The following is a 14,651-nucleotide window of genomic DNA, read 5'->3' as shown; positions in this document are numbered from 1 at the left end:
ATCACATCGCGTGCAATGACCGGTTTCAAAAAATAATGTTCGTGTCCACATACATTTGATAATAAACCCTTAGAATGAAATATATTCAGACAGACTCGTAAACCATGTCTACAGAACTTAACTAAAGATCTTTAGCGATCCAGACCTCCGTCAAGTCTGTCAGACCTCACGTATCTCCAATCTACAGATTTCTTTGGGTTGATGGTGAAACGTTCACCTTTGTTTTCAGCAAGCCTCTCTATAAACCCGTTTCACATTTAGTAAATGAATTAAGGTAATAAATTCAACAGAAAAATGGCTTTTGTTCGGATCGCATCCCTGTTTATGACTCCGCGCGCGTAAGGCCATAAACATTGCAACATATCGGCTACTGTACATTCGTGACTTCTGAAGGTTTGTCACTCACCTACAGACCGTGATCAGGTTTTTTCTTTCCACGGCGATGCTTCTGGAGAAGCCTTTCTTGGACTGTGCACCCATAGCCATCGCGGACTGCATGAAACTCTGCTCCATCCCACTGGACCCCTCCCTTACGCCACAAACACACACACAACCGCATTCAGGGATGAGGTATATGCAGGCGAAGACAGTCGATATGAAAACGCCATTCTCCACTATTATAAAGTGCTGCTGAACAGAGGCTTTCTCCTTGAGCGCTGTTAAAGAGAGACACTGATGGCGACCGTCTGCACCCCTCCTCTATACTGACCTCATCATGATCTCAGCATCCACCGGATCAGCAAAATCATTTTAAGGATGTTTCACATTTCTTTCAAATCCCGGAAGAAGCTCTTCATATGAAACAACAATGAGGCAAAATTCTTAATATTAATTAAGTGGAAAGGTTATTTTAAGAGGGTCGTTTAGTACTGAAGGGATGCGCATCAAGGACGCACAGACCGCTGCTGAGACGCAGTGAACTAATGCGACCGCTAGAGGGCTTCAGTCATAGAATAAAGCGGGTCGGAAATCGGAATAAAGCATACTACCATGCTACTAGGTTGCCATGTGGCTAAATAGTATAAAAATCCATTTCCGCCACATAAGAAAAAAATAAATAAATCATGCTTTGCTAAATTATAATCATGATATATATATATATAAAAAAAACATTAGAAAAAAAAACTATAGGCCTATTATGATATACTTATGAGATAGAAAAATCTAAATAATGAGATAAAAAGTAAAAAGCTTAATGGTGGTTATGTTGGTGGTTATGTTAAAAAGCTTAAAGTTCCTATGAAATCAAAATGCTTTTAGTATAAATATGTTAGCCTTAAGGTTATCTAGTAACTCAGAGTGCTCCATAACAATGGCAAAATTCGCATTTAGAAGATATAAGCGTTCAAAACTTACAGTCTTTGCAAAACGATTTTGATGACATCACTCTGTAGCCTACTTTAGCTTCTCATCAGATTTTCTGTCCAATAGACAATGAAGCTACGGCTGAAATCAGTCACTTGTTCACACAATTATTATTTGCTATATGGTGAATGGCATATGCACTATAGGGTATAGGGAACGATTCAGAGAGTGTAAATATGTCAATGTGTCAAATGCGGCTTTGCCGAGCTCAACGGCTCTGGCTGAGCAGTGATATAAACGAAACGCTATTTTTTTTTTTTTTTTAAGCGAGGAACTGCTCGATATGTCCCACCCTGTCTTCCTGTTTCAGTGGAAATGACATCAACACATTGAATAACACTGCCATTTCAAGGCACTTCAGTGGGCCTAATGGAAGCATAATGTGATTATGTTCAAGTCATGTGACCGTGTAGTTTGTTGTAGTTATGCTTCAAAATTTATAAAAGTTGTTAATTTGTCAAAATTATCATAATTATATATATATTTTTAAAGAATTATACCTTTTTGTTGGTCACACAGAGCATATTTTCTGCAATAACCCGAAAACCAATTTAAAAATCCTATTGTTTTTTTTGTCAAGGGTAATTGTAACTTAGCGTAGTAACTACTGATCTACATTCAGGTGTAAAACATACAGAAGAAACCTAAACAAAGCAAAATAATAATATTGTGAATGTTAAACCCAAATAACAACATCTGAGTTCAAAATGATGAAAAATATTAATCTCTATAATTTATTTATACTTGGGATTACAACTAAATGTTTTCGTTACATAAAGCAAGATGTGTTCACAGACTTGCTTTCCATAGAGATTAGATATATTATCTATATTCAGTTTGTTTCCACCATATTGCATATGCAATGTCACAACTTATGTAACATCTAGAATTCAGTGTCCGACTTGTAAAAATGATTTTGATTGGTCATTCATGTGCTCGGAACACTTAATTATGATCTTTTCGACGTTAATTAGGTTATTTTTGTTTTATGGTTGCAGGAGGTTTTTACTTTATATAGTTGCTATAGAGTGTTGTGGGTGGTTGCTAGGTGGCTTACTGCCTCAAACCTATGGTGATTTATTTTAAGTGTCTGATTACAATTTTACTCTCTTTAAAACTCATGCCCATGTTTACAAAAAAAAAATAAAAAATTGATTGAGATGCAGTTACCAATATATCCACCAGAGGTCCTCTTGTCAGCATCTTACGAATTGTTAAGACACATTATCTGTTTGTTGTTGTTGCACTGTGAATTGTAAATAGGAAAATGTGTCAGCAATTGTTCACTGAATGTGCATTGCAGATTCATAATGCCAAAAGAATAACAGACAATACAGTTGACAAATGCTTGCACATTTGTATGTGAGGTAGGCCGATACTGTCTATGTCCTGGTCTAGGTTTGGACCTGAAGCTCAGCTGTGAAATTCCTGACTGCAATGAGAGGGCGTCTAGGGCAGGGTACTGAAATACTGTGAAATGAATAGAAATACTATGGGAGAAAGATCCATAGTACAAAGGCAAAAGGTTTGTTTCAAATTGGTATGTGAACGTGTTTGCTAATCACATATGCATCCTTTCACATACATTTTTTAAACCCCAGTTAAAACTCACCTAAACATTTTTATATCATGTAGCCTAATTAATATCTCCACTTACAATAATATCTCCACTTAAATTGTGGAAATTATTTTGTCACTGATTGCATATAGCCATATATGCTAGCTAGCCAAGGGGGTCAATCAAAAGAGTAAACTCTGTTACAAGTCATGTATACTAAACTGTAAACAATTATATAATCAAAAGTTATTATCAAAGTTATGACAACATATGTTTTAACATTGCTTTAACTCATCAAAATAACTTAAGCAATTTTCAACTTTTTTACAAGTTTTTTTATTTAAAAAATCGGTTTAATGTAAATTAAGTTGAAATTGCTTAAACATCCAAGTTCACTGTACTTAAAAAAATTACAGTACTTGTATCCTGGTGAAACTGTTTTTATTAATTCAATTCAAATTTATTTGTATAGCGCTTTTTTACAATACATATTTTTTATTAAAATGTATTAAATTGATTGACATTAATGAAGTACAAATTCCAGTGACATAAAGTATTTAATAAATAAGTCAAAAAAGTATTACATGCATTCCGGATATTATTCAACACACATCTAAAATAATGATTTTACATTAGACACAAAATATATATTTTTGTCATTGAAGGTGGATTTGTAAATCTAAAATCACTCTATTTTATGGATCAAGAAAGGAGTGTCAAGAAAGAGAGAGTGTGTGTGAAAGAGGAGTATGACAATGTCTTGATCTTCCCTCTCACTAATTCAGTAAACTACAGCATTATGCAACCATCCATACGTTAAAAAATATCTAGCCTAAATGTAAGATTTATGTAGTTGAATTGCATATAAAATGTCCATCCATTTGGATTATGCCGTTTTAGTACATAAATAAAACAGGTCAGATTTTTGCACTCAAAAAATTCATGGCATAGTTTATTATTAACTATTTGCGTCTATTTCATTTTATTTAAAAGGGGACCTGTTATGCAAAATTTATTTTTCCATGGTTTTTGAACATAAATGTGTGTCCGCACAACCACCCATAATGGTAAAAATCCACCCGATCCTCTTTTTTAATCCCCATTAATCATAAGCAGTGTCTCAGAACAAGCCAAATTGCAGGTTTTAGCTTTTGTGACGTCACACATGCTTAGGCCCCGCCCACTAAGCTAACGACCTCCGCCCTATTAGCATAGACCCCGCCCTGAGTGAGCTGTACACAGTCCGCCATGTTTATCTCCTCGCCAGAGCATTTAACAGCAGTATTCAAGTAATAAATGTATTCTTATTAAAGCTACAAAAGTTATTCAGTCAAGAGCAATGAGTGTTTTTCTATTTTTCTTTTTGTTGTTTGATTCATATTAAAGCTACAATATGTAAGTATTTATAATGTAGTATTTATAAATGATCTATGTAATAAATACAAATTTGATAAAAGCACTTACATTAATTATTCTGTTAAAATGTGTTTTATTTGTGCTGTAAAACTATTTACAAATTTTTTATAGTGATTTTAGGGTCAACAAGTTTATGGTGTTTAATTGTTATGGCAAAAGACTTGTAAAATTTAATGTAACTTTACACAGGTAAAGTTATTGAGTGGTTTTAAAACTAAATTCGTGTTAACACGAATATTGTTGACATCATGTGGCTATTCTATTGAAACACTGTATATTTTAACACAGAAAAGCCTCATCCACTTTTATTGTAAGTGCCTCATATGTAACCCAAATTTAGCTATTTTTAAGAAAACAAGACACATGTTGAAATTATTGATTGAAATTGACTGAGCTTACCTTGTATTTAAAGTCACCATGAAATCAGAATTGACAATTCTTATTTTTTATGGAATATCAATACACACACACAAAAAAAAACATTTTCACAAATGATTTATCTGTGCAGGTCATTGTTTTTTTTTTTCTATTCATGTGCCCTCATAATCTTTAATCAAAATAACATATGACACATGACATCACAGCAATAGCAAAACCACAACATCCAATCAATTCCCCATGGACAATTTTTTTTTTTTTTTTTTTCGAGAAGCCATTTCACTTGGATATACTTCACAATAAGAAAAGACTATTGCAACTTCCGTTTCACCTGACTTTAATACTAGCCTATTTAATACTTAAGAGTTTCTAACAACAGTAAGCACCACTAATTATTTCCACCCAGGAGACCATCAAAGCACCGTTTCCAGTTCTTTCCAAGACGCCGAACCAGAATGCTCCTCATCTGCTGCAAAACATGGCTCAAAATCATGCTCCCTTTCCTCTGCATTCGTGCCGGTCTGCTTGGACTGCGACTCTTTCCCCTCAGTCTGCCTCGGAGCCAGCTCATGCTGCTGCACTGTAAAAAACACACTCTCTGTGTCATGAGGCGTGTAGCTAGGTAAGTTTCCTGAATGGTGGAGACGTGATTGTCCTTTGCCCCCGATGGCTCCCAGCGGCAGGCCTTTGGTACCACTGACACTGAGACACACGCTCTGTGTGGTGGTGTGTGACATCATGCCTCCATAGTAGCCACTTCCACATACCGCACTGCTGTTGACACGAGCCTTCTGCTTCAGGTCTAACGCAAGACTGCGCCTCAGCCATGCCTTCTTCACCTCTGCCTGCACCTGTTCATGATAGCATTATAGAGAAGATAATGAAGAGACACAAAGACATGAAGAGAAAATATATGGGCTGAGAGACTGTTTGCAAATAGACTCTGACACACAGAAATTTAAAAGGTACTGTGTGTAATAATTTCTAGAATGATAAAGTACCCCTATGTGTATTATAGCTATTTGTAAATGTAAAATGTCTGTAAAATTGTAACAAATTTGCATAATGCCTGCCTATGGTCTTCATTGGCTGCCCAGAAACAACACCTAATATGACTTGTCCTCAAATATTGTAGTTAGCTGAGGCCTGGAAGAGTTTAGTTCATGTTGTCGAACTGTCGAGAAGACTGTTTTCTGTGCTGCAAAAGCAACCCATGGACTTCCAAAGGATGAGGACTTAGACTCTAATTGATATGGTAAAAGCAATTCCATCATTACTGTTCCTATCACTGTGTATCAAGTGCAGAGGAAGCCAGGAAATTCAGATATGATAAAGGCCATTTTGTTTCCGACATGCACTGTAAGCGATAGACCAATCACAACGAACTGGGCCATCTGACCAATCAAAGCAGAGTAGGCTCTCGGAAAGGAGGGGTTTAGAGAGACCAGATCCTTTATCAAACTATTTCAAACATCTATTTCAGACACTGTGAGAAAAGATGTGATGCTACAATGTACATTATGAGATTAAAGTGTTAAATTGTTAAATCTTGGAGACATTCCCACAGTTCTTCTGGATTTAGTTTGTCTCAGTTTTTTCTGTTCCTTCATGTAATCACAGACGGACTCGATGATGGTGAGATCAGATCATACCGGCTGTTGTCAGACTCCTTGTGCATACAGAAATCTCACTGGATTAGTACAATTAATGGCAAAAAGAATGTTTGGAAATGTAAACTGATATTTCCTGCTGACACACTACAGCAAAAGATATAAATAACTGACTTAAATTTTTTTTTGGGGGGGGGGGGGGGGTGTATATATATATATATGATGGTACATATACACATAAATAGATATATATATCCACACATAAACATAAATATATACACTATTAACAGAAATCCAAGGGGGTAAAAATTATTTCTTGTTTTCTCAAGACACTGAGTTTTGATTTCTAAGTGATCAATTTCTGCATAAGTGTTTTCACACACGGTCAGCACTTTAAAATACATGATCCTATTCCAGCTTATGGAAATAGTAAGTCTGTATTTATTCACTCTCATGTTGATTTTCACAGTTATTTTCTATGCCATGAAAGTTAATGCAGTATAGTGTTTTAAAGCTACACAAATGTCCAAAACACACCAATAAAACAAACTTGTGCAAGCTGTTATATGCACTTTAAAAAATCCTAAGTCATACTTTAAGGATGTACACTTTTAAATTTATAGACTAACATAAAAAGTACTTACAATTATTACGATTACAATTATTACTGTAGTGTTATTCGATACTTAAAGTATATTTAAAGTTTATATATTTTAAATGTACTAAATTGCAACTTCATCATCACAAATGTGTTTCTTTCTTTCTGCACTCCAAAGTTAGCAATTCCATTTACTATCAATTTTAACAAAAAACAAAAATCAAAAACTCACCTCCCCATTGCAGAAGCAGTAAATAAAGGCCACAAAGAAACCCTGAGGAAAAAGCAAAAAAAAACAAAAAAAAATGAATGGCAGCAACAAAACGTTTTTTTAACAATGGATGATATTTCATGTGTCCTAACCACGAGCAATATGAAAAGATCCAGCAACAAGTCATTTGTCTTTCCACACTTGATATAATCACAAACAATCAACATATTTTATGATTAATGTACAGCTGTTTTGGAGGGGCTACTCCTAATTTAAACCACACACGGCCACCAATTGTGCTGTACTAACCCTAACTAGTAGCCATTCCCACTCAACTGCAGTGCCCAACTTTATCAAGTGGCATAATGTGTGAGCTGCACTGTTTCCACTCCTATTGGAAGGTGTTTTCTCTCTCTCTCTCTCTCTCTCTCTCTCTCTCTCTCTCTCTCTCTCTCTCTCTCTCTCTCTCTCTCTCTCTCTCTCTCTCTCTCTCTCTCTCTCTCTCTCTCTCTCTCTTTTGCATCTTTATAGCATTGCTAACGGTCTCTGTAAAATCAACTTGCCAACTGTCATTGAAAATTAATGACTTCTGTTTGCCTTGTCGCTGAAAGTATAAATAATTGTCACTATGAACAAATGTAACCCATTCACAGACTATTTTCTTTTTGGTAATTTAATCCAAATGGAATTTTCTTCATTTGCTCTTTATTTCAGATTATAGATTTAAAATTACCTTGGGCAAAACTCAACAGGTCAGAGAAGACCTGGATTTGTTTTTGTTTGTAAAAAAAACCTGGCATATACCTGTGAGGAGTTGAAGAGCATCTCATAATGCATCTGAATCTGCCACAGTAGACCTGTGACATCAGTGTAGGGAAGAGCCATAAACAGCATATAATGAACTCCAAACAGCGGCATCAGCACCAGGGTCGACTTCAGCAGCTTCCTACTGGCCACAGAAAACCAATCACTACAGTGTGTGTGTGTGTGTGTGTGTGTGTGTGTGTGTAGTAATTTATAACCTGTACTGCTGTCTAGGGTCCAGTTTTCCTGTATTTGTTTCCCACAACTTAGAGGCCAAAACCCTGATGATATTGAGGAAGAGGAAGAAGTTTACCTAGATGAAGAGTTTTAACATAAGAACATAAGTGACTTTTCAGTATAGGGTATTCACTGATAAGAAATATTTATATACTGTATGTTTTATATGTGTGCTTTAAGAGTACTTTTATAATATATAAAATAATATTATAAAGTACAGAGTTTTGTTATTGCGTTTCACATTTGTATATTTAAATTATTACGTATAATAATTTATTGGAGAAGAACAATCTTACAACAATGGATGCCAGGATTGGTACTTGATAGATCCATTTCAGGTTGCCTGCGCTTATATCCCAGCACCTAGAGATGCAGAAATCTGACCTTCAGTGCTTCAGAAAGTATTCATAATCATATATTATTTTCCATTTTACAGGGTTGCAATGTAAAATTAATATTTCAATCTTCAGCAGTCAGGTGGTACAAGTCAGAGCTCTGTAATGTTTTTGGATTTGGATTTGGATTTGGTGTTTATTGATAGTGCATTGATATTCTTTATGTACTCAACCACGTCATTCCAAACCCATAAGACTTTCGTAAATCTTCTAAACACAAATTAGGATATTTTTAATGAACCCTGAGATGTTTCTGTCCCTTCACTGAAAGTCCAAGTAACCAAAAGTTAAAAGATCCAAAAAGGCATTTTAAAATGAATCCATATGAATCGAACGGTTATTCCAAGTCTTGTGAAGAGATACATGATTTAACCTTGATTTACAAAACAATGATACTCACACATAGAGCATGTCACATACTGTATGGTAAACAAGGAACCTCAAACGTGTGTGTGATGCATGAGATCCAATGAGGTTTGTTCTAACACGTGACCTGCACAAAAGCTTCTGTGTTGATCATATGCGATGCACTCTATTTTCCCAGGTTTCACAGACAATTGCCTGAAGCCTAGTCCCAGACTAAAATGCTTTTTTGAGCTGTTTTAACTGGCTTACACTGACATATCTTAAAATATGCCAGTGGCATTGTTTTGTCTCAAGATGCACACGCACACCAGAAATGCTTTATCCTAAGGCACATTTATTAAAGCTACTTAAATGTCCTAATTGAACTAAGGTCTAAACCTGGCTCAATTTAAGTCCTGTCTGTGAAACTAGGCCTATATATGTGTGTTTCTGTGAATAAAAGTCTAAATTAAATCTGTTCATCACATATAGCGATCACATCTGTTCATAAGACTTGGATTAAACCACTCAATTCATATGGATTCGTTTTACAACGCATTTTTGGATTTGGTTTTGTTACCTGGACTTTGAATGCAGGGAGGGCAACCCCTTAGGTTTCATTAAAAATATATTATTTTGTGTTTTGTAGGTTAAACAAAGTCTCATGGGTTTGAAACGACATGAGGGTGAGCACAGTACCCTAATCCTAACTATCCCTTTACAAAAACATGAAATGAATTGATTGACCGCATCATAAATCATAAATCTTGACTTCACAGGTTCAGCCAGAGACTATTTTTAGAACGGCCAACATATGGTCATGCCTGGAATTTGTTAAAAACCATGCGACAAAACCTAGACCTTTTGGAAGAAAATCTTGTGGTCTGATGAGCCCTATTTGGCCAAAAAGTGAAGTGCTATGTTTGCCCCAAGCCAAACAAAGCTCAACACCCAGGTGATCATCCACCCATCCATTCTCCAAACCGCTTGTCCTGTTCAGGGTCATGGGGATGCTGGAGCCTATCCAAGCATCTCAGGCTGAAGGTAGGGAACAGGTGATCATGTGGAATTTATTCCAAGGTGTTAACATTTAGAGGTTTACCAGAAACCTTACACAATAACAAATGCACAAATAAACCTACTGTGTGTCTGCCAGAGACGCTCGAGCACTGACCCATATGGACACAAACACTGCAGGTATCCCTATGAAAAAGAAAACAAGATAGAACGAAACAGGACGTTAATGGAAAACCCTATCTACAACCTTATTTTCACCCTCACGTTCGTGGCAAATTTTATCATCAATTGCAATCTTCAAAACAAAAGTGACAACTCACCCCAGCCTATGATTGTTAAAGCCCACAGACAGTTCTTATCAGACAGGAAGGCCATGAAGATCAGACTGTGCAAGTACAGACCCTCAACCAGAATCCAATAATGATTGGTTGCCAAGAGATACAGGAAGAGGGTCACAGCAACCTTGCAGCCCACCTGATAAACACACAGACCAATAAAACTGATGTCGGGCTTTGAAGCATTAATTATGTATTCATGTGCAAATGGTTTGTGAGTACCATAGGTCTTTGTCCAACTGCCCCATCCTCTAGTTTGCCGTCATCTGTGACGGTGTAAAGAACGGCGTCTTTCACAAATATACTGATTGCTCTGCATATGAATGAGGTGAAGAGGTGGATGTGGATGTAGTTACGGGTGCAATGGAGACGTCTGGAGAAAAAAAAGAAACATTTTGAAGCAGTGGTGGAAATTGATTCATTTCAGTTTCTCATAGATCACATTACAATGTATCCGGATTGCATTCATTTAAACTACACGTACCGTATAGAGCATATTTAATGGTTGCGAAGTCAAATGTAGTCTACGCTATTTTGCGATTTCTGATGCATTTAGTGTCTTTTTGTGTTCTGAGTAACTGTATCATTTACGCATTTAACGATTCATTAAAATCACTTTAAATGAAAATGTCTATATTTTATTCAAATTTGTGACCACAAATGTATTATAGAGTATTTAAGCCTCATAAACTATAGAAATAAGACAAATGCACAAATTAAATGCCTTCGACATATACCAATTAATTCATTTTGTTGACAAACAAATGTAGTTCAGACACAAAACACTGCTTCAGTCTGTGAAGGGTAGTTCCATCTAAATGATGGGTTCCTTCATTTCTTTAAAAGGGAAAGACTTTAAGAGTGAATGACATTGATTTGGTTACTTAAAAAATCAATTCACAAATGTTGCTCCTGGACCAAGAACATGGATCCAGGAAAGTGTTTCCTTGTGAAAAAGAAGTGGGCTTATTTTGTATTGAATGTGCACACAAAGCATATTTTTGATAATTGAAGACCCACTTTTACACTTGTAAAAAAGTGTAGCCTACTTTGTAATAATGTGTTACATTTTAAATAATTATGTTTTTTATGTTTTGTTGTGCTTTACTGAAGTACACTTATTTTAATGTGTTGACTAACACAATAAAGCACATTTAAAATACTTCAGTATTTACATATAAATATGTAAGTCCTACTTACGTAAGTGGGGCAAAAGCACTCTTATATTCAACTTAAATTTCAATTCTAATACATTCATATTTACAAATAATATGTAATTACTGTAAGTGTAAAGAAAAATGCATTCAGTTCTCACTTAAGTACATTTCTTTACAGTATATTATAAGTACTGCTACAGTAAAGTGCATACTTCTTTTTCACAAGGGTTCTGCGTGAGTAAACTTCAAAAGCCTATTCTATTCTATTCTATTCTATTCTATTCTATTCTATTCTATTCTATTCTATTCTATTCTATTCTATTCTATTCTATTCTATTCCCTACTCTCTTCCTCAGAGAGCAGAGGACCTGCTGACTGTCTGATCAGATCATAGCAAAGATATCTCAGTGAACATAAGTCTGTCTGTACACATGGTTATTACATGGATGTAGATAGGCATCAAGGCACCACACACTCATGAACATGAATCAGGCACGGACTGAGGGGACATCTAGCGTCCAGATGGATTAGATTTGTGTGCAGTGTTTACTGTCTTGGATATATTCATCGCTAATCTTTAATTTAAATACATGAAATTTGTCTTGTTGAAATGTTCATTTTGCACTTACTTGAAATAGCAAAGGATAAAGACAGCCACCAGTAACGCTGCCAGTGATATGGAGTATCCAATAGTGTACATGAGGTAAAGACGCTCAAATACTTCCTAAATAAACACAGAAAAATAGTACACAATAGTATATAATTATGTACATGTTTTCAGTTTCCTTTAGACAAATCAATACTCTATCACTAAACTAAATACATTTTCTACGTGTTGCTCTGTGGATGTTTCTGCATGGTTGCTACTGTTTATACTGACCCATGTAAAATAAATCCATGTCAAAGTCACTATATATTCTTGTCTATAGATGTGGTTTAGGTCTCACCTTCAATTGAATATATTGATTTATTTTTTATTTATTTATTTTTTTCACCCAATTTGCCAGGAGATAAAAGTCTAATCATGCCGAAAACTGCAGTCAATCATTCTGAAGTTTAATACCTACAGTTATAGATTTTTTCAACTTCAAATCACTTACTTTAGCAACAGTTATAGTAATGCATGCCACCAAGATTATCGATTATAGCTGCCTATGAGTTATAAAAAAAAAAATGCACACACCTCCTGATTGCTGTGGTTAGTGTGCAGGTAAGTGGTGCATTCTGTGTAGTTGGCCCATGTCCGGTTTATAGTGGACACCTGCTCCCAGTAACCTGATGCATCACAGTGGCGATATGCATGTCCTAAAACGCATGTAAAACAGTCATGCTTAATTCTTAAGCAGTGCATAAATAGGTACACCAAAAAGAGGTCATTTCTTCATACAGCTATTTTGTGTACTCTTACAAATAAAAAGTTTATTCAATTATTGCGATTAGTATACTTCTTTTAATCTAAAAATAAAATAAAAGAGTAACTATACTTTCAGCCTTCTTTTAATGTATCAGATATATACTTAATGAATTTATATTTAAGTGTACTGTAAAAAGTCTATTAATATTTGGTGGGTACTAAATTTTTTTGTATGTAGCTATATTTAAAAGTAAATGTGTATTCTAAGTATAATTGGCTTGTATTTGTGCTTACTCTTTTAGTAGCATAGCCTATTAAATACTTTTCTTTTTCTTTTTTACACATTGGCTTATTTGAGGAAGTACTCCAGCATATGTTTCAACGCTATCTCACGACCAATTCGTACGAATGATAAAATGACCTCACTCGTACGAATTTGTACGATTTGTCTAAACCACGTGATGGGTAGGTTTAGGGGCGGGGTCATGGGTAGGTCATTCGTATGAATTCATACGAATTGGCCAATTCGTTAAATATGTACGATTTTGCAAAAATCTTACTAATTCGTACGAGTCAGGTCGTATGAATTCGTACGAATAAGCCACCTCGTAGAATTTGTACGTTTTCCCGTGTGATCGGGCTGTTTGTTTTATATACAGTATCTGATCAACGTACGTTCAAGTTTACAGTTAACTTCAAATCTACAGTTAAAGGATTATTTCAAGTATAAAAATAATATCAAAATAGGAACCAAGTAGTATACTTAACGTGCAAAAATTATTCATAAGTTGTCATTTACCCCATTTTCAGAAACATTGGGACATTGTGTAAAATGCAATAAAATAAAAAATATGTTATTTGATCATTTTCTTGAACCTTTATTTAAATGATAAAAGTACAAAGAAAAGATTTCCAATATTTTCACTCACCAAATGAATTGTATTTTGTAAATATTAACGCATTTTAATTTTAATGGCTGCAACACACTCCAAAAAAGTTGGAAAAGAGGCAAAATAAAAGTGAAAAGCTTATAGAATATCCAAGTTGAACTGTTTAAAAACAGTCCATAATAAGTAGGTGAATTGGTAATATCGAGAGTATCGTGATCGGGTGTAATAGTACCATCCACCCAAGGCTCACCACTTTGTGCCAAATGTCATGTCCATACTTCGATCAGCGACAGGTAAAAAAAAAAAAAAAACATCTGTCATGGGGGTGCATCTGTGCTAATGGCATGGGTACTTTGCATGTGTGAAGTTACCATTAATGTGGAAGTGTACATTGGGATTGTACAGAGATTTTTGCTGGGAAGCAAGACAATGCCTGGCCTCCTTCTGCACGTGCTACAACAGAGTAGATTTTGAAACACTCCACACTGCAGAGTCAAAGTGCATGTCCTTGACTGCCTGCCTGCAGCCCAGATCGGTCTCTTACTGAAAATGGATGTCCATCATGAAAAGGAGAATCTGACAAGAACGACCATGGACTGTTGAGCAGCTGTGGGCTGTGTGGGTGAGATTGAGAACTGCAACAACTAGTATTCCCGAACAATTAAAAAGTGTAAATAAAAGGAAAGGTGATGTGACACATTGGTAAACATGCCTCTGTCCCAGCTTTTTTGGAATGTGAAATAGAATTTCTTTTGTTATTAAAAACAAGCAAGCCTATCCTAGGCGAGAAAAAGTAATGCAGACCTCTGTGGTTGAAGTCATAGATGTACTCAGGACACAGAACTGCAACCATCTGGCTGGGTTTTCCTGCAGGCCAGCAAATGATCCCATCCCACTCAGGAAGACAGTAATCCTCTGACAATACACAAAATATCAGACTCATATGTTTTACAAGTTCAACATATATTTAACACAAAATAT

At 35.5% G+C, this 14,651-nt stretch overlaps 1 protein-coding gene across 1 annotated transcript in view; it reads right to left on the bottom strand.

The window, feature by feature from the left end:
• Positions 1 to 5,130: 5,130 nt before the first annotated feature.
• The window catches only part of pth3r (parathyroid hormone 3 receptor), a gene marked incomplete at both ends in the record, with an annotated part of 55,314 nt that continues 45,793 nt past the window's right edge, over positions 5,131 to 14,651 (bottom strand). The window contains 11 exons of the mRNA XM_081393103.1: positions 5,131 to 5,568; positions 7,158 to 7,199; positions 7,941 to 8,082; positions 8,159 to 8,253; positions 8,474 to 8,540; positions 10,060 to 10,120; positions 10,255 to 10,408; positions 10,492 to 10,642; positions 12,056 to 12,150; positions 12,610 to 12,731; positions 14,475 to 14,585. Of these exons, the coding sequence (XP_081249229.1) occupies positions 5,131 to 5,568; positions 7,158 to 7,199; positions 7,941 to 8,082; positions 8,159 to 8,253; positions 8,474 to 8,540; positions 10,060 to 10,120; positions 10,255 to 10,408; positions 10,492 to 10,642; positions 12,056 to 12,150; positions 12,610 to 12,731; positions 14,475 to 14,585 (1,478 nt within the window). The remainder of the gene's footprint in view (positions 5,569 to 7,157; positions 7,200 to 7,940; positions 8,083 to 8,158; positions 8,254 to 8,473; positions 8,541 to 10,059; positions 10,121 to 10,254; positions 10,409 to 10,491; positions 10,643 to 12,055; positions 12,151 to 12,609; positions 12,732 to 14,474; positions 14,586 to 14,651) is intronic.

Source organism: Scardinius erythrophthalmus (genome assembly GCF_964197995.2).
Source record: "Scardinius erythrophthalmus genome assembly, chromosome: 18".
NCBI classification, from domain to species: Eukaryota; Metazoa; Chordata; class Actinopteri; order Cypriniformes; family Leuciscidae; genus Scardinius; species Scardinius erythrophthalmus.
The sequence above is the reverse complement of the archived record's forward strand: the minus strand, read 5'-3'. Positions and strand labels throughout refer to the sequence as shown.